This window comes from Ambystoma mexicanum, chromosome 1p (assembly GCF_040938575.1).
Source record: "Ambystoma mexicanum isolate Mex_15411 chromosome 1p, UKY_AmexF1_1, whole genome shotgun sequence".
Taxonomy (NCBI): Eukaryota; Metazoa; Chordata; class Amphibia; order Caudata; family Ambystomatidae; genus Ambystoma; species Ambystoma mexicanum.
This window is the reverse complement of record NC_090921.1, coordinates 1,103,172,296-1,103,197,525: the sequence shown is the minus strand read 5'-3', so window position 1 is coordinate 1,103,197,525 and position 25,230 is coordinate 1,103,172,296. Positions and strand designations below refer to the sequence as shown.

General features: G+C 45.8%; 1 protein-coding gene across 1 annotated transcript; it reads right to left on the bottom strand.

Annotated features, from left to right (window-relative positions):
* Positions 1-23,970: 23,970 nt before the first annotated feature.
* Positions 23,971-24,909, bottom strand: LOC138527190 (olfactory receptor 1G1-like). Its single transcript, XM_069638301.1, has one exon. It carries the CDS (start codon positions 24,907-24,909, stop codon positions 23,971-23,973), a length of 939 nt encoding a protein of 312 aa, XP_069494402.1.
* Positions 24,910-25,230: the final 321 nt, after the last annotated feature.

Sequence of the window (25,230 nt, the reverse complement as noted above, 5' to 3'; positions counted from 1 at the left end):
AAGCTTTTTGAAGCCTTCGTCGGCCCTTTCTTGAGTAATCTTTCTTCTTCCACACTTCCCATCCGGTTTTCATCCAGGACGTGGCATAGAGGGGGTGCTGGTCTCCAACGTTGACAATGTGATTTGGCTGCACGACTCAGGCAGCGTCTGTGCTTTGTTACTTTACTTATCTGCTGCCTTTGATACCATTGACCATGCTGTCTTGCTCGTCCGTGTCGGCCTTTCTGGTGCCGTTTTTTCCTGGTTTTCTTCATTTCCCTCTGACCAAATAGTGAATTTTACTTCCCCCTTTTCACTATGTGCCCACTGCCTTAACACATGGAGTCCCTTAGGTTTCCTCCATCTTCCAGGTTTTGTTTAACATGTACCTGCAACCTCTTACCAAGCTTATCTGCTATCACAGCCTCCAATGTTATTCTTAACAGATGACACAGATCCTGGTCAGTTTAGATCTCTTTCTTGTCGAGACAGTGGCCAGATTTAGGGCCTGCCTCGAAGCTGTGGGTGCATGGATGTGTAATACCTGGCTCAAGTTGAATGGGGAAAAATTGATGTGTTGGTGGTGGGCCCTCCTTCCTCTACTGTCTTTTGGACCCCCAATTTTTGGCCATCTTTAGGGGTAAAAATATTAGCTTTCCTGTCTGTGGAATCTCAGATAAGTCCAGTATGTCAAAGGGGCTATCTTCAACTGAAAACCCCTTAGTAAGGTTCTTTGTTTACTCCTTTCTCAGTTACGCACCCCGTGTTGTCCTCACTTGTTATGTCCTCCATGGACCACTGGCATGCCCTATTTCTGGCACAACCGGTCTACCTCTTATGGCACCTTGAAGTCCTGCAGAACTCTGCAGCCAGAGTAGCCACTTACACAATTAATTGTGCTCACATTACTCCAGTTGTGCACCATCTTCTTTGGCTACCATGGCCAAGCCCATTCAGGTCAAGGCCTAATGTCTAGTTCATCAGGCCTTTTATGGAACTGTGGCAGAATATCTACAGGCCAAATTCCGTCTGTACATTCCTGCTCGGCCACTCCGCCTGATGTTAAATACTGACAAAACTGCCTTGCACATACAAATCCATTACACATCCATATAAAAGTGCTGAGTGAAAAATGCATCATAAAGTCAACGTAGAACCATATTACTTCACCAAGCCAAATCGTAAAAATTGGAAATGCCCGCAAAGAGTATAACGGATTCAAAAAGTGCCAGGTGCAATTCAGAAAAGTGTCAAGTGTTTCTGAGTTCCTTCCACTCTAATCACATTTTTATTTTAGGGAGTGTGAGTTGCTTTTCATGTTATTTTTAACTCACTTTCCTATAAATCCATATTTCGAGTGACATTTTTAACTTGGACATGTCCATTCTGAGATCTTTAGTTGTCTATAGTTTACCCGTACTTATTCACACTACAGCACCATTATGCAAAGCAAATAATTTATAGATCGATAATTGCGTCACAAACCTCGGGCACTTTGTATCAGCATGTCCCTGCTCAAGGTGTGAAGTCGCGATATCTGTTGAGCCCTTACAGGAAATATTGTGACAAAAGATTGTGAACATTTGCAATAATAAAGTTTACTTTTTCTGTTATCAAATTCTTGCAGCTTTTCATGTGCAGTATGAGAACTGTTTTTCCACAAATGTTTCACTATTTGGCTTATTTTTCTTCCAATCCCCCCATGTAAAGCAGGTTCACTCCATATGGCTCCACCAATTTGATCTTTCGTTTTAAAAAAGCATTTGCCAAATATACTGTGTAATGTAGTATGTATCCAGTCTACACATGTATATGTTGCTTTACAGTGTAAGCACTTGTCATAATAAAAACACATCCATTACCCAATTGCCTATTTACTTCTTTAAGCTAATGTGTTATTCGTTTGTAAGTCCTTAACTGTCAATGGTCCTCTCTCACCCCTGTGCCAAGCCCTTTTTTGGTGGTTTCGGTATGTCGTCATTCAATCCCTTGTAACCTTTTTGTTACATGTGATATTTCGGCCAAAATTGGCCCCCTTTCTTCCCACATGTAGGCGGTCATAATGCCAAGGAATCCTAGTTTGCTGTATTCACCATTTTCCAGGCTTTCAAGAAAAGTTTGTTTTGTGAGAGGAAGGCGATTTTTTTTCTCCTTTTTTCACGAATAGTCCATGCGTGGAAGGAATGGAAGAGGCAGGTAGTATGCTGAATGGGAAGCCAGAAAGGCATACATTTCTGAAAAGTAGGCAAAATTCTAAGTTTACAAAAGGGTGATTTGTGCAGGTCAGGCAACATCTATGTAGGGAAAATGCCCATAGTTTGGGGAAAAATTGGAAAAATGACAGATAAAAAAAAGGTATTTGCTGGACATGGTTGGACCTGTATTTCTGTGAATATTGAGAAAAGCAATGCCACGGTACATTCCCCTGACTCTTCCAGTTAGGAAATCACACATTATTTGTATTGTTTCACAAAACAAGCAATACTACAAGCCAAATACTTAGCTTTGGTAAACAGGATGTTTATGCTGACGGCCTTAACAGACGTACTTAGCATGTGTAAATAAGGAAAATAAATGTGAGGACTGGCAAGCATACCATTTTTGATAGAGCACAGGCAGAACATTTGAAGGGTAGGTGGCTTGTGCAGGTTACAAAAGCATACAGTGCCTAAATCAGCAACTAAATGTAGGTCATGATTGGGAAATGAAAGTGTTGTGTAACAAAGTGAAGTAGTAAATGTATGAAAACCAAGAGAAAACAAATGTCCTACCTTCCCCCAGGTGTCACAATGGAAATGGTACCTCACATGTGGGGGTGCACCTACTTGGGTGCAAAGGGAAAAGGCTAAACCACTGGTAACCCCAAGTGTTTCGGCAGAGCAGATTTTGCAGGAATTTGCTCTTGTGGACAACCTACAGATTTTGGGGGAAAAACACAATTTTCAGACATTTCCCACCTGGAAACTCCCTCAAACGTACCGAACTTTCCTGGATTTTCGCTCGTGCTCGAGCCACGGTTCCCGTGCCTCTGCGCGCGGACATTGTTCCTTCCTGGTTCCGTCCTGGACAATCTGAACGAAGCATGCTGGAATCCGAAGACCTGCGCGCGGGTTTATATAAATCCCGGACCGTGCGGAAGAAGTCACAAAAGAAGGTCGCAAGCAAACAGGAAAGACAGGTGAGAAGGGGAGAGACTTGTGACAGATTGAGACGCCTAAAAATCAATACGGATACAGGGATGGAAGCCGCGGTTCAAGACCTCATGCGAGGCATGCAGGAACTCACCACAGAAGTTCAAAGCCTTAAAGCTGGGAACGCTGCCATAAAGCAGCTGGTATTGTCTCGTGATTCTGCTACTAAGGAAAGTGTGTTATTGGGAGGAGTGGTGGACAAATATGATGGCTCTCCAAAGACCCTTCATGCCTTCCTTGATTCATGCTTGGTGCATTTCACCTTTAAGCCCTACTACTTTCCCACCCCTAGAGCAAAGGTGGGGTTTATGATATCACACCTCACTGGCAACGCATTAACCTGGGCAACTCCCCTAGTCAATTCGGGTGACGCCCTCCTGGATGATTACAATGGATTCGTGGAAGCCCTAAAGGCCATGTTTGATCATCCTGAGAGGTTTACAGGACTCAAGAACGTCTACTTGATTTTCGACAAGGATCCCAGGATATGCTTACCCATGTCACCCGTTTCAAACAACTTATGAAGGAAGCTGTTGGTCCCAAGAGGCTAGCTTCACTCTCTTTCGCAGAGGCTTGAATGAAGAAATAAAGGACGAACTAGCCAGGGTAGCTCGCCCTAATTCCTTCCAGGCCCTCTTGGACCTTTCCTTGCAAATTGATTTTCGAATCCAAGAAAGAAAGGAGGAGAAAAAGAAGTCGAAATCATCATTCCAAAAGGCTGTCATAGACCACCCCTCTAGCCTAGAACCCGCAGTTTCTCCGACCTCAGATCCAGAACCCATGCAACTGGGGGCATTCCGTGGACCCATTACCCCACAAGAAAGGATGCGCCATATTCACACTGGTCTCAGCATGTATTGCGCCTCCGATAAACATCTTGTCAGAGAGTGCCCTATTGCTCCTCCACTGCGTTCGGGAAACGCCAGCTCCCGATCCTAGATGGGGCACAGTTTCGGGAGAATGATGTCTGCTCCACATCAATTCCTTTCTTGAACTCTCCTGGACCAAATAAGCTTGTGACTCTCAGGCCTTTCTATCGCCTTCCAAGAAAGAATCTTACCTCATTCTGGCATTAGTGGATTGCGGAGCCATGGGTATATTCACAGATCATGATTGGGTCACTACTCACAACATTCCACATGAAACTCGAGAGACGATGCAACCTGTAGAGGCAATTAATGGAAGACCCCTATCTTCAGGACCCATAACCCTTCAAACTAAAGAGATCCTACTCTCTATTAATCACCATCAAGAGAGGATCAAATTTGACATCATAAGATCTGCCCACTATCCAATGGTTCTAGGCATGCCCTGTTTACAGAAGCATAACCCCTACATCAATTGGGCAGCAGGCTCCTTGTTTCTAGGTTCTGAACACTGTATGTCCCACTGCTGATTCCTTACCAAAGTCCTCTGAAAACTTGCAAGAAATTCAGCAAAGTCCAGTCACTGTCTCTAACATCATCCAAATTCCCAGGGCCTATCAGGCTTACACAGATGTATTTTCGACTCCCATAGTTCAAGCCCTTCCTCCTCACAGACCTGAGGATTGTGCCATCGATACTGAACCTTCAGCAGTGATCCCTTTCGGGAGAATGTTTATTTTATCAGAACCTGAAAAGAGGGCCCTCCGGGAATACCTGGATACTAACTTGGAAAATGGCACCATACGACCATCCAAGTCCCCGGCGGTTGTTTTGTTATTTTTCGTTCCCAAGAAAGATGCCAAGGAGCTTAGACCATGTCTAGATTACCGTGGCCTTAACCAGTGTACTCTCAAGGACCTCTACCCATTGCCTCTCATCTCGGATATCCTGGAAGCAGTAAGAGGTGAAGTAGTATTTACGAAATTAGATCTCGGGGTGCCTACCATCTAATTCGTATAAAGGAAGGTGACAAATGGAAAACAGCCTTTAGAACACCTTTTGGCCATTTTGAATACCTGGTTATGACCTTTGGACTTGCTAATGTCCCAGCGGTCTTCCAATGTTTTATGGATTGGGTGTTTTCTGACATGCTGTTCCTCTTCGTCATTGTATATCTGGACGACATACTGATATACTCCAAGGACCATCTGAAACATGAAGAACACGTAAAGGCAGTTTTACAACGTCTACGTGAACATAAGCACCTGGCCAAACCCGAGAAGTGTCTTTTCCATGTATCAACTGTTCACTATCTCTGATTCATTCTTAGCCCTAAGGGGATTGGAATGGACCCCTCAAAGGTAGATTCCATTCTATCCTGGCCCGTTCCAACTACTGTAAAACAAATTCAATCCTTCCTGGGGCTTGCTAACTTCTATCGGAAATTTATACCAGCCTTTTCGGAGATTGTACATCCTATTATTACATTGCTAAAGAAGGATACCCCCTTTCAGTGGACCTCAGCCCAAGATACGGCCTTCCAAAGATTGAAGTCAGAGTTTACACAAGCTTCCATCCTAGCTCAACCCGACACTGATTTCCCTTTTCTTGTGGAAACTGATGCCTCCAACTACGATATTGGGGCAGTCCTAAAACAGGAACTTGATGATAAGTTAGAACACCCCATCGCCTATCTTTCTCGTTCCTTGACTCCCAGTGAAACTCACTATTCCGTCCTGGAAAAGGAACTGCTAGCCATCCGCCAAGCCTTCACTGATTGGCGTCATCTTCTCCTGGGAGCCAAACACCCGGTACAGGTCCGCACGGACCCTCAGAATCTTCAAGTCCTGCAATCCCTTGAATGTAGAAACAGTCATCAAGCCCGTTGGGCCTTCTTTTTTGCTCAATATCAGTTTCAAATCCATCATGTCCCTGGAACACACAACATAATAGCCGATGCCTTATCCAGACATCCTGATTATGAAACCCTTGAAGATCTGACTTTTCCTAAAATGTTTCCCCACACAATATTTGTTGCTCAAGCAATCACCCTCCTGGAGGATATTCGAATTCAAACTCAGTCCTCTGAAACCTGGAAGGAGTTTAAGAGAAACAATCGATGGAAACTCAAGACAAGGGACGGATATCTGTTCAAGGACAATCGCTTGGTCATCCCCACTACTGGACTGCGGCAAAAGATCACAAGCCTATGTCATGATACTTTTCATTCAGGACACCGTGGCATCATCAACACCCTCCGTTTAATACAAAGACAATTTTGGTGGCCGAGGATGAAAGAGGATATCCGGATCCATATCCAGGCATGTGCAGTCTGCAATCAGAACAAACATGATAATTAGAAACCGGCAGGTCTACTGCTTCAACCAGCAATACCAACAAGACCCTGGCAATTCATTGCCACGGATTATATCGTGGAGCTACCATCTTCCAGGGGATACACAACTATCATGGTTACCATTGATTTGTTCACTCATATGGCTCATTTTACACCTTTATACAAACTGCCATCCTCATCTGAACTCGCCGGAATCTTCCTGGAACACATATTCCGGCTTCATGGGCTACCCTCCAAGATCATTTCTGACCGAGGACCCCAATACATATCCCAGTTCTGGAAACAATTATGTCGTATACTGGGAATCCAACGTGCCTTGTCCTCAGGTTATCACCCACAGACCAATGGAGCTACTGAACGTGTAAACAGAATTCTGGAACAGTATCTTCGTTGCTTCGCCACCAAGGTCCAGGATGATTGGTCACTCTTAATACCTGTGGCCGAATGCGCTTACAACAATTCAGATCATTCAGCTATCAACACCAGTCCTTTCTTCTGTAGTCAAGGATTTCATCCTTCAGTTCTACCTTCCATTCTCCCACACCCTACCCCAGTTCCTACGGTTGATTCCTGGATTGAAACCCTTATTAATGTACACAAAGAAGCAAAGGAACACGTAGAAAAGGCCCGAAAAGACGTTAAACATCATGCTGACTCTAAAAGAATACCTTGGCCTTCTTACTCAGTAGGCGATAAAGTCTAGCAATCCTCGAAACTCCTTCCTCGACATCTGCGACCAAATAAACTGGCTCCCAGGTATTACGGGCCCTTTTCCATAAAAGAAATTGTCAATCCAGTGGCCTTTCGATTTCAGCTACCAGAATCATGGAAAAGGATCCATCCAGTCTTCAACACTTCTCTGTTCAAACCATATGTTCAGCCCTCTCGAACTGCTCCAAGATCTACCCCAGTGATTATCAATGACCAACTCGAATATGAGGTTTCCAGAATCTGTGACTCTAGATACCGACGTGGTCAACTACAATATTTGGTCGAATGGAAAAGATACCCTCCCAGTGAGCGCACCTGGGAACCTGTGTCAAACATGAATGCTCCCAGGCTGATTCGAAGATACCATCTTATGCATCTGGGCAAACCCAGAGGAGCTGGGCTTCAGAGGAGGCATACTGTCATGAACCGCCGTCTGCGTCCCTTCTGGACTTCGTGGTCCCTGACACATAGGGGATTGAACTCAGTAATCCTTCCAACATGGCCGCTTGATGCGGAACGCTGCTTGCCAGTCTCTGCGTTACACGCTCTACGTTCTACAAAACAGACACACCCCTGCGGCTCTGCCCGTCTCAATGCTACTGCTCACCGTAGCTGGACGTGTGCGGCCGGAGTTCGCTGGGGGCTATTTTCCTGATCTCTCTATTCCGGTTCCTTGATTCCTCCTCCTTTCCTTTCATACCTAAAACTTACGGAACTTTCCTGGATTTTCGCTCGCGCTCAAGCCACGGTTCCCGTGCCTCTGTGCGCGGACATTGTTCCTTCCTGGTTCCCTCCTGGACAATCTGAAAGAAGCATGCTGGAATCCGAAGACCCGCGCGCGGGCTTATATAAATCCCGGACCGTGCGGAAGAAGTCACAAAAGAGGGTCGCAAGCAAACAGGAAAGACAGGTGAGAAGGGTAGAGACTTGTGACAACATGTCCTACCTTCCAACATTCCCACACGTGTCTGGATGAAAACAGTACCTCATGTGTGGGTGCACCTGTTACGCTCACCTGGCTCCCACACGGGTGTCGGTCGGCCTGGACTGCTGCGGCCTCCACCCACGTGATGCGTAGTGCAGCGATGACTGACTGGATCTGCCCTCCTAATCTTGTCTGCTTGGCTCCTAGAAATATTCTCCTACAAGTGGAGAGATGGATTTAGCCACTTGTGGATTCACGTGCTAGCACCCCCACTGTCCTCCCCACTAATCACCTCTGAAGCGCCCTCTCAGCAATCTCACCTTATATTCTTGAAGGATGAGCCCTCCATCCTGCGAAGCACGCAAAGGCCCGCGTTGATGACCAGTTACTTCACTGGCTTGAAGATATTGGTTGTAGACGAATCCTGACTCCAAAAGATCCCGGCGAAGAGCCGTAAGTATATAGTTCGTAAGAGTTCAAAATGTCTGGAACTCACTCCTTTCCAATTCCTCTTCTATCTTGCAGCTTTGACCCAATAAGAAGATTGACAGCTGAAAGCGCTCCGGTAAAAGTCTGTGTTACCCAACACTGTCCGGTGAATAATGCCAAGGGTTAAACTTGCTGCTTTCTCCTTATCTTACAGGTGAGGCATAAGAAGATGTGGCGTGCTGATGAATTATACCTCCGGCGGTAAAATCAGGTAAGCATATAGCGGCTAAAGAGATTGTCTCTGTCTGTTCTCTCTGCTCACCATGTTGTTTCTTGTCCCCCTTAGGTGCTGGGATTCGGCGATGTAAAGATAGAGACAGCGCCGGATCGAAGAGATGCTTCGTGGAACGGTGAGTTTGGCACGGCGCTGCTGCTGGCGATGCGACGCGTTTAAAACAAAGTCTTTCCTCTGGTTTGAAGATGCGATGAATCCGGAATCAGGTAAGAAATCAGGTATTACTCTTGTTCTAATCTTTGCTTCTTTCCTTCTTTCTAGGTGCTCCAGGTTCGAGGCGGGCGTGGCAGAAGGCTGGATGCTGCTGCTGGCACGGTGAGCGTTACGCTGCTGGATGCAGAATAACGCGAAGCATGTGCTGCTCTTCGGCCATGGTTTAAATAGCCTCCGAACCCGAGTAACAAAATAGTCCCTAAGGTAAAGTAGTGTAATGTTCGTGAGGACGAATCATTCCTCTTCTACCTATTCCAAGATGGCCGCACCGGGTTATGACCGCGGCAGCCCTAGCAACGGTCTAGTTGTTTCCCTGCCTCGAGCCACGCAGGATGCGGAAGTCGATCTCTCTTCGGCATATCAGCCGGGAAGTCCTGGATACCGGCGCGTTGCTACTCTCTTAGGAGTATACGGACGCTCAGTGAGTATAGCTAGTTCAGTCTTTACATCTCATTGTTTCCTCCTTCCTTCTATCCGTACCGTGTTTTCTTCCTATTGATGCATCTGTTCATTCTTAGAATCCGGAATACGATCGGATCGAGGGTATCGTATTGGTAACCATTAAGCCACGCCCCCACAGTACGCGGCTAATATCGACTTTATTTCGTGTTCCCCTTGAAGGTAGATTTCTTTCTCATACACTCATACACTCCAACCTTTGCCATCCGACCTTCTTTGATTCTTAAATTCTTTATATGTTGCTTCCCAGAACTTCCCGTTTCATACAAAGGAATAGTTCTTGAACGGACTCGGTTCCCAGGGTTCCTCAACTACTAAACTCCCTGTCTAGATGTTTGAATGGTAATTCTGTTTTCCTAATCTCACCATCATTCCTTATTGTGTAGTTTTCTCATCTTTCAATTGAACCTTGTGTTTTCACCCTTATACCTCTCCAGCATTTAACCAACACATAACGTTATAATCGGAACCCGAGGTCCTTCAGTTTCCTCCTGTCTGCCTCGCCTATACCAACGCTCCCCAGCAGCTCTTCATAGGGTTTTCTCCCCCATGAGGGTTTCCCTGGTTTTCCCACGGTCGCCAAGTACTTAACCGGGCTCCGAAGGGGATGCCAGGGGGATTCCTATGTTCTACTGGGATATATCTTTCCATCCTTTCTTGTGAAACCTGGAACACCATTGGAGCTACGATTTGGTCATTCATCTATTTCCAGGTAGGAGACTCTACGCTTTCTGTGTTGCAATGCCTGAAGACTGATGTATTGCCGGAAACGGTTTGTAGTGATCATTACAGATAGCAACGCCCGAAAACAAACTTTGTTCTTTAGTCATTGCAACTAGGAGCCTAGAAGATCCTCATTATGGATTCCCAACAACAACAGCAGATCCAACAGTTGATCGCTGCAGTACAATCCTTAACCACTGAGGTTCAACTACTCCAGCAGGAGAATACTGCCCTAAAGCAGAATCAACAACAGGCAGCTCAGCAGATGGCCCAACAATTAGCACAACATACTGCTGCCTCACAGGTTCCTCATTGCTCAGAGCTCCCTCCAGGGCCTCTTCTTGGAGGCCAATTCGATGGGAATCCCCATAAGGTGAAAGAATTCATAGATTCCTGTTACGTTCAGTTTTCTTTTAAAAACGCCTTTTTTCATACTGATCGGGATCGTGTGGGTTATATGGTGTCCCAAATGACTGGACCAGCTTTAGCCTGGGCCACACCCCTAATCACCAGTAATAACCCTATATTAGACTCCCATCCGGCCTTTTGTAATAGTGTTCGTACTATGTTTGGCCGGCAGGAGATTCGAGTAGCTTCCCAAGAACACTTACTAGATTTAAAACAGGGAAATTCAGACATTTTGGCTTATATAACAAGATTTAAACAAATGGCCAGCGAAACTACTTGGTCCGATGACGCACAGATAACCATCTTTAGAAGAGGACTGTCAGAAGAATTGAAAGATGAAATATCCAGGGTTCCTCGTTCTTCTTCTTTAACTGAGCTTATAGCACTAGTCCTTCAGATTGATTATCGAATGAAGGAACGCACCAGTGAAAAAAGGAAAGGACGGTTGCCCCGTTTTCCTGCTAATCTGCCTGCTACTCCACGGGTTCCATCTACCGAGGAACCCATGCAACTAGGTGCAACAGGCAGAGGACCTCTTTCCTTTGAGGAACGGAGTCGAAGACGATCCCTTGGTTTATGTATGTATTGTGGTTCCAATACCCACACCGTACAGGAGTGTCCAATTGCACCACCAAGGAGATCGGGAAACGCAAACGCCCGACCGTAAGGGGAACCACGGTTCGGGATCCTATGACTAAACAAGGTTCCTCACAAGTTGTCCATACATCCACTTGTAACAATCCCTCGGATACTACCATGGTGGTTGTAAAGGTATCTCTAACCTTTGGGAAACAGGTCCTACAAGATATCCCGGTCCTTATTGATAGTGGTGCGGCCGGGAATTTTATCGACGATCACTGGGCCTCTTCTCATGGTATCCCACGGTCTTGTAAGATAGAATCCATTCCCGTGGAAAGTGTTGATGGCAGTCCTTTGACATCTGGACCCATTACGGATCATACTGGTCCTCTGCTTATGTCTATCTCTTCTCATCATGAACACATAATTCTAGACATCATCCGAGCAGCACACCATCCTATTATTTTGGGCATACCATGGCTCAGGAAGCATAACCCCTTTATTAATTGGACAGCTGGGTCCTTCTTTTTGGGTTCTGAATTTTGTCTTGGCCACTGCATAAAAGATCAACAAGAGGTTCTGTTGGACACCAGCTCTTCCTCTCCTAAATTTCAGGGAATCACAACTCTCAATCAAATCACAGGTCTTCCCAACATGTACTATCAATATAAAGAAGTCTTTTCTACCTCTGAGTACTCACAGTTACCACCTCATAGACGAGACGATTGTGCCATCGATCTAATACCTGACCAACCTTTACCCTTTGGTCGAATGTACATCCTATCTCATAACGAAAAAGAGGTGTTACGAGAGTATCTTAGAGTAAATCTTATGAATGGGTTGATCACTGAATCTACTTCACCGGCAGCTGCTTCCCTATTTTTTGTATCTAAACGGAACACAACGGAACTTTGCCCTTGCATAGATTTCCGGGGTCTCAATAAAATCACTATACCAGACAAATATCCGATGCCCCTGATACCGGATATTCTGGAAGCAGTCAGGGGGGCAAATTTATACACTAAATTGGATCTCAAGGGAGCATACCATCTGATAAGGATCAAGGCCGGAGATGAATGGAAGACGGCATTCCGGACACCATTTGGTCATTACCAATACCATGTTATGCCATTTGGGCTTTCTAATGCCCCGGCGATATTTCAACGCTTTATGGACCATCTCTTCGCTGATCTACTCTTACATAATGTAATAGTATATCTGGACGATATTTTGGTCTTCTCCTATACTCTACAGGACCATGTTAAACATGTGGGAGAGGTTCTTCGTCGTCTACATCAAAATCACCTATTCTGCAAATTAGAGAAATGCTCCTTCCACCAACCTCAAGTCACTTACCTGGGTTATGTTCTATCGGCCAAAGGTGTAGCTATGGACCCGGAGAAGGTTTCCGCCGTATTGGATTGGCCTATCCCGACCTCAGGGAAAGACATTCAGCGGTTTATCGGCCTTGCCAATTTTTACCGGCAGTTTATTCCGGGATTCTCAAGCCTGACTAAACCACTGACGAATCTGTTAAAAAAGGGGGTGTCCTTTTCTTGGCCTGAGATTACAGATCAAGCCTTTAAGAGACTTAAAGATCTGTTCACGTCCGCCCCTGTTCTGCAGACACCTGATCAGAATCGCCAGTTTATCGTGGAGACTGATGCTTCTCAATATGCTTTGGGAGCAGTTCTTCTTCAGTCTGATAATTCCGAACAGGAACATCCAGTGGCATACCTATCTAAGACATTGGCACCTGCAGAATTAAATTACACGGTATTGGAGAAGGAGCTGTTAGCCATCAAAAGGGCTTTCGAAGAGTGGCGACATTTACTACTTGGAGCTAAGTACCCGGTGGAAGTTCGAACGGATCATCACAACCTTCGTATTCTACAGTACGCCCAGACTTGCAATAGTCGTCAGGCCCGGTGGGCTCATTTTTTTTCTCCTTTTAGGATCACTTTCTCCTTCATACCTGGGAAAGATAACGTAATCGCTGACGCTTTATCACGTAAAGAAAAGCTCCCTAATGATTCCTTTAGTTCTGAACCGATTTTTCCTAAGATGGCGTTAGGGTTACATACCTCCCATGACTTCCTGACACGTCTGAGGGGTCAATCCAAATCAGTTGGAAAACCAGGCATATCACTAGGGACACTACCCACATTGGTCAAGGAGGATGGATGCTATTTCCTAGGTCATCGGGCCTTCATCCCTACAACCTCCCTCCAGAAGGAGGTATTGGATATGTGTCACAAATCTAAGGTAGCGGGACATCGTGGAATCACCTTCACACAAGAAATGGTTTCTCGCTGGTTCTGGTGGCCAACTCTACGGGAGGACATAAAAAGATACATTGGATCTTGTCCGGATTGTCTTCAGAACAAGTCTCCCCGAAGGTCTCCAGCAGGACTACTGGTCAAGATGCCCATTCCATCGCGTCCTTGGCAGATAATCTCAACGGATTTCATCGTTGATCTTCCCCCCTCAAAGGGGTGTTCGGCAATAATGGTGGTGATCGATTCCTTTACAAAGATGGCTCACTTCATACCTCTTGCCGGGATTCCTACAGCAGCCGTTATGGCCCGTATCTTTACCAATAACATTTTTGCGTTACATGGCCTACCAGATACAATCATATCTGATCGTGGAACACAATATACCTCTCTCTACTGGAAGCACATCTGTCAACATCTCGGGATTTCCCGTGCCCTCAGTTCCGGTTATCACCCTCAATCCAATGGGCAGACGGAACGGCTCAATCAAACTCTAGAGGGATATCTAAGAAATTACTTTTCGACAGCTCAGGATAACTGGAAAGATCTACTTCCTTTGGCAGAGTATGCTTACAATAACTCCTATCACTCCACCATTCGCACTTCTCCTTTTTTCTGCTCCTACGGATTCAGTCCCTCAGCATTTCCGATACTAAAAAGATCGGAACACAGATTTCCTGATGTAGACCATTTAATGAATCAAATCAGACAAGGCCACAAGAGGGCTAAAGATACCCTAGTGCAAACCCAGGATAGAATGAAGAAATTTGCTGATCGTTCTCGCTCTCCTGCACCTATCATCAAATCAGGAGACAGGGTATGGTTGTCTTCACGGTTTCTCCCCAGACACCTGGTACCATCCAAACTGTCTCCAAGATACTTTGGTCCTTTCCGGGTGGATAAACGCATTGGCAGTGCTGCCTTTAGACTTATTCTTCCTAAAACCTGGTCCCGAATTCACCCTGTTTTCCATGTTTCTCAATTGAAACCGGACAATCGAAATTCATTTCACCCAACGATAACGACTCGTCCTCCCCCTATTTTGGCCTCATCTGGTCCTGAGTTTGAGGTGAAGGGAATTTGTGATTCCCGTATGCATCGAGGACATTTACAATATTTGATCGATTGGAAGGGTTATTCCCCTTCAGATCGTACCTGGGAGCCGGAAGACGCTGTACATGCTCCTCGTCTCGTAAAACTATTTCACTCCAGACATCCTGACAAGCCGGGAGGGGAAGGACCTAAGAAGGGGCATACTGTAATGTTCGTGAGGACGAATCATTCCTCTTCTACCTATTCCAAGATGGCCGCACCGGGTTATGACCGCGGCAGCCCTAGCAACGGTCTAGTTGTTTCCCTGCCTCGAGCCACGCAGGATGCGGAAGTCGATCTCTCTTCGGCATATCAGCCGGGAAGTCCTGGATACCGGCGCGTTGCTACTCTCTTAGGAGTATACGGACGCTCAGTGAGTATAGCTAGTTCAGTCTTTACATCTCATTGTTTCCTCCTTCCTTCTATCCGTACCGTGTTTTCTTCCTATTGATGCATCTGTTCATTCTTAGAATCCGGAATACGATCGGATCGAGGGTATCGTATTGGTAACCATTAAGCCACGCCCCCACAGTACGCGGCTAATATCGACTTTATTTCGTGTTCCCCTTGAAGGTAGATTTCTTTCTCATACACTCATACACTCCAACCTTTGCCATCCGACCTTCTTTGATTCTTAAATTCTTTATATGTTGCTTCCCAGAACTTCCCGTTTCATACAAAGGAATAGTTCTTGAACGGACTCGGTTCCCAGGGTTCCTCAACTACTAAACTCCCTGTCTAGATGTTTGAATGGTAATTCTGTTTTCCTAATCTCACCATCATTCCTTATTGTGTAGTTTTCTCATCTTTCAATTGAACCTTGTGTTTTCACCCTTATACCTCTCCAGCATTTAACCAACACATAACGTTATAATCGGAACCCGAGGTCCTTCAGTTTCCTCCTGTCTGCCTCGCCTATACCAACGCTCCCCAGCAGCTCTTCATAGGGTTTTCTCCCCCATGAGGGTTTCCCTGGTTTTCCCACGGTCGCCAAGTACTTAACCGGGCTCCGAAGGGGATGCCAGGGGGATTCCTATGTTCTACTGGGATATATCTTTCCATCCTTTCTTGTGAAACCTGGAACACCATTGGAGCTACGATTTGGTCATTCATCTATTTCCAGGTAGGAGACTCTACGCTTTCTGTGTTGCAATGCCTGAAGACTGATGTATTGCCGGAAACGGTTTGTAGTGATCATTACAAGTAGTCCCTTCCAGGCCTCACACGGGCTTGGATCTTCTTGCAGCATGGTCTGCATCAGGTAAGTGTGCACTATGAGCTTGGCGCCTATGGCGCCAAGACTGATGTCCCATATGATATGAGCCTGGCGCCATAGGCACCAGGACTGAACCCAGACAGCCCCTTGCAGCGGTTGCTGGGTTTTCTCAAGGCGACATGATGCCTGCTCCCGGGGCTGATGGACGTGGTCTGGATGCCCGGGGGTATGAATCATGACAGCACCTACCTGGGTGAAAAAGAAAAAGTTTTGACTGTCCCCAAGTTCAACGGCAGTCCCAAGGACCCCTGGCAGGGTCCCCATCCATTCCCTGAGGGAAATTCTGTAATGCTGCCTAGCCAGAGCTCCAGGATGGGCGGGGGTGATGTCCCCGGTCTTGGATGACTACCATCCTCAAGTGCAGCGGCTCTCCCAGGGAGCCCCGGGAGGGTCCTGACCTTTCCCGGAGGGGGAAGCTGTAACACAGGCCAGCCAGAGATCAAGGAAGGTGGGTGGTGATGTCCCTGGCCTTGGGTGGGTATCTCCCATGTGGGTCGACTGTCCCCAAGTCCAGCGGCATTTGCGAGGAGCCCCGGCAGGGTCTCCATCCTCCCCGGAGGTGAAATCTGTAATGCAGCACAGCCAGAGGTGCAGCCTGAGCTTGCGGACAGTCAACCCACATGGGACATAGCCACTCCCAGGGAAATGCCAATGTTTTGCTGGCATGGGGGGGGCAATTTGTGGCCTGACCCTGCATTTGTGTCCCAGCCCACCAAACTACCTCCCCAGACTGCCCAATCCTCTAGAATAAAAAACGACTTGCATAACGTTGCAGCTCCTTGCGTTAAAAAGCCTGTAAACAAAACAGAAAACATGAATTACCTATGTTCAGCCCAGCAAAAACAAATCAGAACTATCACGCTCCGATCACAGCCCCCTTCCCCCTTTTAAAAGAAATCCCTAGTGGTCTTGTGATAACCTTCCTAGGGCAGATTTTTATTAAGAATATTGGTGACCATAACACCATTTATAAGATAGATGGAAGGTGAGACACAAGAGAAAGGAGGAAATTACTTGGAGAATAGTTTGAAAGGTACAGACAAAATCGTTGTAGAAAATGAGGGCCAGTGATGGATGAACATTTTGGGAGAGGTACTGAGGAAGAAAAGGGAGATGAAGGAAGGAAGAGGTGCAGAAGGTGGACCCTGAAAATTAGATAAATACTGTGGAAGAAGAAGTATGCTAGCTGGCGCCTGGTTGAACATCTTAACCTAATAACTAGCCCATCAAAAGTACAGCGGGGTAGTGGAAAGACAAGGAGGAGTGCAGTACCCTGGCAATGACTGTGGTTTAAATATCAACACCAAGGTGAGTGATGCCTCTCCGGTTTCTGGCCCTGCCGATGCATCACATTATCGGTTTCTGGCCCCTAGAAGGGCCTATCTTTGTCTTCAAGCCCAGGACAGACAAATGGTCTTTCTGGGCAGGAGAGCAAACAAATCTTCACGCTTAATAGGGCCAATGCGTCGTCACTCCTAGGAGGGTCAACCCATGCTCATATAGAGCACTAGAGGGGGACTAACTGAACCATTCACACTTGGCAATACAACTCTAGTTGAGTAATATTAGAATAGCCAAAGTGGCCATGGGAATAAGGTCCTCTAGAAGAAAGGTGGACTCCTCACAGTGTTAGGAATGTCAGCAGAGGGAATGCTATGGGTGTGGAATGTAAACAGAGAACACTAGAAGAGAATGTAAGGCAAATAGTATGGTGGTTGTTGTAAGGGTGAGGACAGAGAGAGTTGTTACCGCATAAAGATAAACTAAAAATAAATTCAATCACACATACTGGCTGTGTCCTGGTTCACTTCCTTTACTGGTGATGTATTGCGGCAATGACAAAGAGCCTGCACTTGCCATTGATTGTGGTTGCCCTGGCTGAGCATGTACAGGGTTAGTTGCACAGTCGATTAGTGGCTCATTGGGACTCTCCAGGCCTGTGTTGGGGAGCATCTGGGCTGTGTGTGAGCCTATGAGGACACAGGAAGCCCCCTAGCAGCATAGCCGTGCATGCGCACGACAGAACACGTGATCCAAGGATGCATCGTCCGCTGTTGCCAGTTGTTGCCTGGCAATTTGAGACATGATAAGGAGTTGACATGTCTGCTGCTTAGCTATGTAACAAGCTGAAGGCCTTCAATGCAGGCACTGCGCTCCGTGCTGTGCCCGTCCCACATGCAGAGTAGCGACTGAAAGGACCACTTGTACCCATAAAGAAGGGAGCATGCCGTAGCACAATTGGCTGTTACTCTGAGAGGGTTTTTTTCATTGCACCTTAAAAGGGATATTACAGACATTTGTGCCTGTGAACAAGGTGACAAATACCAAGGGCATGAAAATAGGGAAGCAAAAGAAACTAATTCAAAGATCATGGCAAATATACCAGTCGCTGGGTTATTCCTAGGTCATTAAATGGAAAGAAAGATTCCAGAAGTATATGTTATCAGTATATGGTTCTAATTATTTGAGTAAAAAGAAAGAGGCACTGTTTCATTGTCGAGGTCGGGCTGGACAACAATTTCTTAAAACTACCTGAATGCATCGAGATGGGCAACCGACTCAGTTTGATATATTCATAGCCAAGATGGAAAGCATTACGAGGTGAAGGGGAATAACAGTTTGGCTTTTTATCAATTTGCTATCAGACAACAGAAATATTGTAAGACCATTGAGGAGTTTGTTACTACAGCACTATGAGGGTTGGCTATAAAGTGTTGTTTTGAACATTATCAGAAAGAGTACATTCGGGACAAGTTGATGATCAACAGGAGAGCAAGAGGTCCACTCGTTGAATGGGAACTAGCCCACTCACACTGAAGCATCTATTTTTCATTAGAGAAACAGCCCCCCGACCTGGAGAGGCAGAAAGGGCCCCTCTTCTAATGGGAAGTAGCCCACTCACACTGAAGCAACTATTTCCCATTAGAGAAATGGCCCTTCGACCTGGAGAGGCAGAAAGGTCCTCTCGTCTAATGGGAACTAGCCCACTCACATTGAAGCAGCTATTTCAGAAAGGGCAGAAAGGGCCCCTCTTCTAATGGGAAGTAGCCCACTCACACTGAAGCAACTATTTCCCATTAGAGAAACGGCCCTTCGACCTGGAGAGGCAGAAAGGTCCTCTCGTCTAATGGGAACTAGCCCACTCACATTGAAGCAGCTATTTCCCATTAGAGAAACGGCCCTCCGACCTGGAGAGGCAGAAAGGTCTTCTCGTCTAATGGGAACTAGCCCACTCACATTGAAGCAGCTATTTCCCCATTAGAGAAACACTGAAGCAGCTATTTCCCATTAGAGAATGGCCCGCCGACCTGGAGAGGCAGAAAGGTCTTCTCGTCTAATGGGAACTAGCCCACTCACATTGAAGCAGCTATTTCTCATTAGAGAAAAGGCCCTCTGTCCTGGGGAGGCAGAAAGCTCCTCTCGTCTAATGGGAACTAGCCCACTCGCACTGAAGCAGCTATTTCCCCATTAGAGAAACTCTGAAGCAGCTATTTCCCATTAGAGAAACGGCCCTGCCACCTGGAGAGGCAGAAAGGTCCTCTCGTCTAATGGTAACTAGCCCATTCACACTGAAGCAGCTATTTTCCCTTAGAGACTTAGAGAAACAGCTCTCCGACCTGGGGTGGCAGAAAGGTCCTCTCGTCTAATGGGAACTAGCCCACTCACACTGAAGCAACTATTTTAATACAAAATAAAAGAATGTCAAATCCTCTTTTTAAAATAGGGACCTTTATAAAACAATCAATGTAAAATAATTAAAAACACTTAAAACTCAGCCATGTACAAGAACACAGATAATACAGAACCTTGTTGTGAAATGGCACTTTGGGTTGATAAGGAGGTTTGGTCAGGCAAGAGACTCAGCAGCAATGCTAATTTTTCAGCAATATGTCTCTGGAAGATAGAAAAGGGGGACTTAAAAAAATCACTATGGTACTTTAAAATGGATCAGGAGGACAGGGCCTCTTCAAAATATCTAAGTTCTTGTCTAACTGGGCTTCTAGAAGTGTTTGCTGCTGTCAAGCCAATGTTGAGATGATTTGAGTTATAAACTCCCAATGGCAATGGCATTTCAGCTCAATGTGCAGCTCCCATTAGGTTGAATTGGTGTTCAAGACGTCAAGTTGATGGCTTCCAATGGTTTTCGGACAGTGATCAAGTTCATGGTGAATCTATGCTTCTGCTTAGTCGAGTCGAGCCAACATTTGAGAGGTCCGAGTCGATGGATTCCAGCAGGTCGAGTCAGAATGCAAATCAATTGCCTCCACAGAGTGAAACAGGCAATCGGATTGATCAATACGGTTCACGGCAATGGGATGAGCGGCGTCTGGGTCCATCAAAGTGCTGCAAATAGTATGAAGGTTGATAGTGTGCCAAAAACAGCACTGTGGGCTCTGTTGTGGTTCCAAGTGCACCGAGCATGGTGGAGCTGGCTTGCAGACATCTTGAGGTGATGAAACAGGGTCCAGGCTGCTTCTAGACTCTTTAGTTTCTAGAAAGCCCAATCTAGGGTCTGCGGAATCAGGTGAGTCATTCAGTTCTGCACTTCCACTCCAGGAAGTTGGCTGGCACCTACAGGTGCCGTTCATCACCAATGAGCAAGATTGTGGTTCCAGTGCAAAAGCCATCAGAGAGAACTTGGTGCACAGACATTCACCCCCACTGTTCCCTGGGCATGGTTATAGAGAAGAGCTTGCCTCTGCCTCATATACCTTCTGTCTTCAACTCTCTGGCAGAAGACTTTGCAATAGGCTATTTCCTTAACAGATGTCCTTCTTCTTGACTTGAGAATCCAAAGATGATTTAAAGAAGGAAGAGTTGACCCCACATTAGAAAGCCAAAATGTCACAGGGCATTGACCTAACACAAACCTGATGTATGGTGTCCAATCCAGGTGGCTGCAGCAACATGTCTTATGCCTTCTGACATCATACAGAGAGTCCTAGCCCTGCAGGAAATGGATAGGGCAGGAAGTTGTAGAGAGCCCTAGTAGAAACCAAGATGGTGGAACTCCCTCTGTTTTCTTTGCTTCTCTCACCCTGTACTCTTCCCATGTCTGCTGATTTCAAAGGGACTCCATTGGTTAGTGCCCTGGTGTGAGTGTGGCTTTGTTTTATCAGTGCTTGCTTTGAATCACAGACTCAGGCAGATAGTGTACCTCAGCCATCAAAGCTGAAGTCCTGCTCACAGAGATGACACTTCTGTGAAATCAAATTGTTGTGGCTGTATATTTGTGTGACCTTAGTAACCACCATGCCACAACCAGGCCTAGCTTATATTTGAAGGTTAATGTCCCACTATGCTAACTAGGGTACACACCTATTAGGGATTGAATCTGAAGAGCTGAAAAGTAAAATGCTCCATCTGCCTTTGTGTTACAACCGCTGTCAGGAATGCACATGCAACCTTTGAACCTGTCCTGTGCCACTGCAAGGCTGGTGCTGAGGGTGTCAGTAGAGTATCCAGAAAGAAAGTAATATATCTGCACTATAATTTTGGCATGAATTATGAACGGGGGAACAGATTAGCAAGCCTCCCTTACAGAAACTGAATTAAACAAGCATCATTTTATTTACTAAAAATGAGAAAACCGTGTGCTACACGCCCTCGCCAGAAGGCATTCTGTCACCATCATGCTTTGTAACAAACAGAAAGGTAACACATTTTTATATTTGCTTGCACCTTATTGGATTATTCAACCCCATTGTAATAACTGGTTCTTGGGGATCATGTGATCAAGAAGGGCTCATTATGCACAATTGGAAAAAATGGGCCTGTGTATACCATTCACCTCTTTTATGTATTTGTGGAATCATATCCGGTTGGGGCAAAATAATCACACCCTACAGTCTTGTGTTTGATTGATACTTTGTTAGGCAGAATTATATGCAGTACCCTTTGGGAACACTACACACAATTAAGACTACAAGTGACAGTACAATTTCACCTTTGGTACAAGCCTGTACTACACAGTTATAGTGGTAGCAGTAGCGGAGCAGCCAGACTTACCTCAAGAGTAAGTGAGCAGTACAATTAGTTACACAAAGGAGAGCAATTACTATGATTCAGGCAAACACTAAAAGAATATATATTTATTTACTCAACAGTTGTATAACATTTCACTATTCTATGGCACTCCAGCAATTTAAAAGGGAGGGAAAGACAAAGTTATTAGAAATTAAGCAAAACCAACAGATAAGTACTCAGGGCAATTGAACAAGAGAGACTACAGTGAGGAGATCAGCTAGAAAAGGCTTAGGGCCAAAGTCAATGGGTCAAAAGTCTTTTGCTCAAGATCACACAGTTCAGGGTAGTTCGCGGTAAAGTTTGTGGCACAGATTCTGGACGAGGTTGGTTGGTAGTAAAGTTAGTTCAAAGAGAAAAGAAGGACAAGCCATCGGATTGGAGAAAGATTTCAAACACTTTCACCGCGGCTGACCGAAATGGACAAGCAGATTTGCACAGTACCTTAAAACGGAGAGGGAGCTGTAGCTGAGGCAGACATTCCTGGTGGTTCCTGCAGGCTCACGGTTCCTGAAGCGACTGTTGGACTGACACGAAGTAGGAAGACTGGAGGGTCCTGCGCCACCCAGGGAAGAAGCCAGCAGCAGAGCAAAACAATGAATAAAAGGTGCGCTCCCTAAAACCCGAGCAGGGTCTGACCTTCCTGGCTATCCGGCCCACTGTAGATCTGTACAGCGAATTCGACCAGAGGAGAGGTCCTGGCTTGTAGTTTGGGCAAACTGGTTGGTCCCACCAGCTCAAGGGAAGAAGTTTCCTAGAGGATCTTTTTTGTCGTCAGATTCTGGCGATTCGGACCTGCAGCAGGGCTTCGCCGGGCGGTTCAGTCGTGGTAGGGGTCCTCGTCTTCCAGTTCCTCATTGGTTCTTTTGTTCCAATCAGACACGAGTGCGACTTGGGTTACCAAGGGACCCCATGTCAGGGGTCCGAAGACCCCTCCCTCACGTCCTGCCTCCCTAGACTAAAAGGCGCCTTAAGGAGGGCTTCTGTGCATAAGCCCGCGAAAAGAAAGCAAACAAAGGAGTCATCCCGGTTTGGCGCGCAGAGAAAAACACCAGAAAGACTTTAACAAAACGAAATGGCGAATAAACCCAGCCGGAACCAAAATAAAATGTATTTGGTCAAGCGGGTTTATGTTTGAGGCTAATATAATAGCCTGAAGCAATACTACGTTTATATAATATAATTGCGGTAGAAAAGTTAGGGTAGATACCACTGCCACCAGCCAAGTCTTAATGTTAAGGGAGCGAAACAAGGCTCCAAGAGGTACAGACAAAAAGGGATATGAGTTAACCCTTTCCAATACTACATGTAAGATGGGGTGTACTGGGTCTGTGGTTTAAAGTGACTATATAAAGTTAATGGCAAATTTAACTGTTTCTGGGGGACAGTAGTCAGACCCAGAAACATGGAGTCAGTGGGAAGTCTCAAAGACAACCCTGTGTCACTGCACTGAAGGTGCTGTGTAACACACACAAAAAGTGGTGCACATGGAGTAGGTGAGGTTCCAGTGCACAGGATCACACAGAAAGTAGAAATACACATAGCAAAAAACATGTAAGAGTGGGAAAAAAGGCTCACACTCTTACCAGGTGAAAAAAAAATAAACCCTAGAAATCCAGCAAAGCTGCTGGGGGACTCTTTAGCTAAGGGAAATCAACCATTTATGAGAATTCTCCTTAACAACTTTCAATTGCATTAGTTGGTGCATTCTGGTTAAAGCCTATTAGTGACATCCATTGTATTCAAACAGTTAGTACAAAATGATCAAGCCGACGTTTTTTTCACATGGTGCTAAGGCTTTTTTGAAGACTTGTCAATGTTCAAATTCATATTTCTGTGGTATTATGGCTGAGGTGCTGCTGAAGGTTTGATGGCTTTCATCTTGCAAGATGGATTTAAAAGCTCCAGATGAAAGGGCAAATGGAAGAAAGGGGAATACAAGTCTCGCCCTACAGCATAAACCTCAGGAGAAATGTGCTAATGCTATTACACTAAAACACTTTTTACATTTCGAAAGGACAAGTGGATTGTTCAGTCCAACATTTCCTCTTAAAATATTGAGAAAGCAAATATAAAGTCCGCGAGGCAGAGCTCTAGTTTGGAACCATAGTCCATCTTTAACACGTGCCAAGCAGGCGCGCAGCCGTCCCAGTCAATGGTTGTGCATCTTATTTAAACCCCCTTTTGCCAGACCACAGTTTCCTGACAGCGCCCTTCACTTCACCATTTCTCAGGCTGTAGATGAAGGGATTCAACAGGGGAGTTACAATAGTGTACATTACAGACACCACCCTGTCGTGGTCCGGAGTGTAGGCAGAGGAGGGTCGGAAATACACGAAAATCATTGTCCCGTAGAAAAGAGTCACTGCAAGAAGGTGAGACGAGCAGGTGCTGAAGACCCTGCGCCTGTCCTTGGATGTGCTGATCTTAAGTATTGTGCTGACGATGAGGACGTAAGATATGAGAACGGCCACAAAAGGGGCTGCCACCACCAAGGACCCTTCGGTGAAGATGACCACTTGATTGGGCAACGTGCTTGTACAACAGAGCTTAAAGAGTGGCGTCAGGTCACAGAAAAAGTGATTAATTTTCCGGGAGCCACAAAAAGACAGACGAGAGGTCAAGAGGGTATGCAGGACAGAATTCACCAGATTGATGAGCCAGGAGGCCGCCACCAGCTGAACACAGAACCACTTGTGCATCACTGCCTGGTAATGCAGTGGGTCACAGATGGCCACATAACGGTCAAATCCCATTGCTGCTAGTAGGAAGCACTCAATTCCAGCAAAGGAAATAAAGAAATACACCTGAGCAATACAGGCAACAAAAGAAATCTTCTGTGTCTCAGAAACAAGGTCCATCAGCAATCGAGGCACTGCAACGGAAGACAGACACGCATCCACCAATGAGAGATTACTCAGGAAGAAGTACATGGGGGTATGAAGTGAACGGGCCACCATGGTGACTCCAATTATCAGGGCATTGCCCATCAATGTGAGAAGATACACACTCAGGAAGATGCCAAACAGGAGCGTCCGGTATCTGGGGTGGTCTGAGAATCCCAAGAGGATGAAGTCTGAGTCGAGGGATCCATTATTTCTCTCCATTGGTTCCGCTTGGCTGAGGGATAAGGATGACAGACAGACTCGCTTAGGCCAACTGCATCAAGTCAAAGACATCAAACTGACATCAGGTTTCTACAGCCTTCGGAGTTGCTAGGTGAGTAGTACATTCCCCAAGGAATGAATGGACAGTGAAAACTCAGGATTCTGTGGAGTTTCCTCCAAACTTTGCATTCACTGCCCTCAGAGCCCCAACCTGATATCTTTCAACTATCAATTATCGATGCAGACACTTTATTTTGCCACTATAAAAGTACGTGGTTTATGACACTGAATAAAAATAGCAATCTTCATATACGCATAATC

Coding starts and splice junctions, on each gene's coding strand:
- LOC138527190 (XM_069638301.1), bottom strand. CDS start 24,909: ATGGAGAGAAATAATGGATCCCTCGACTCAGACTTCATCCTCTTGGGA.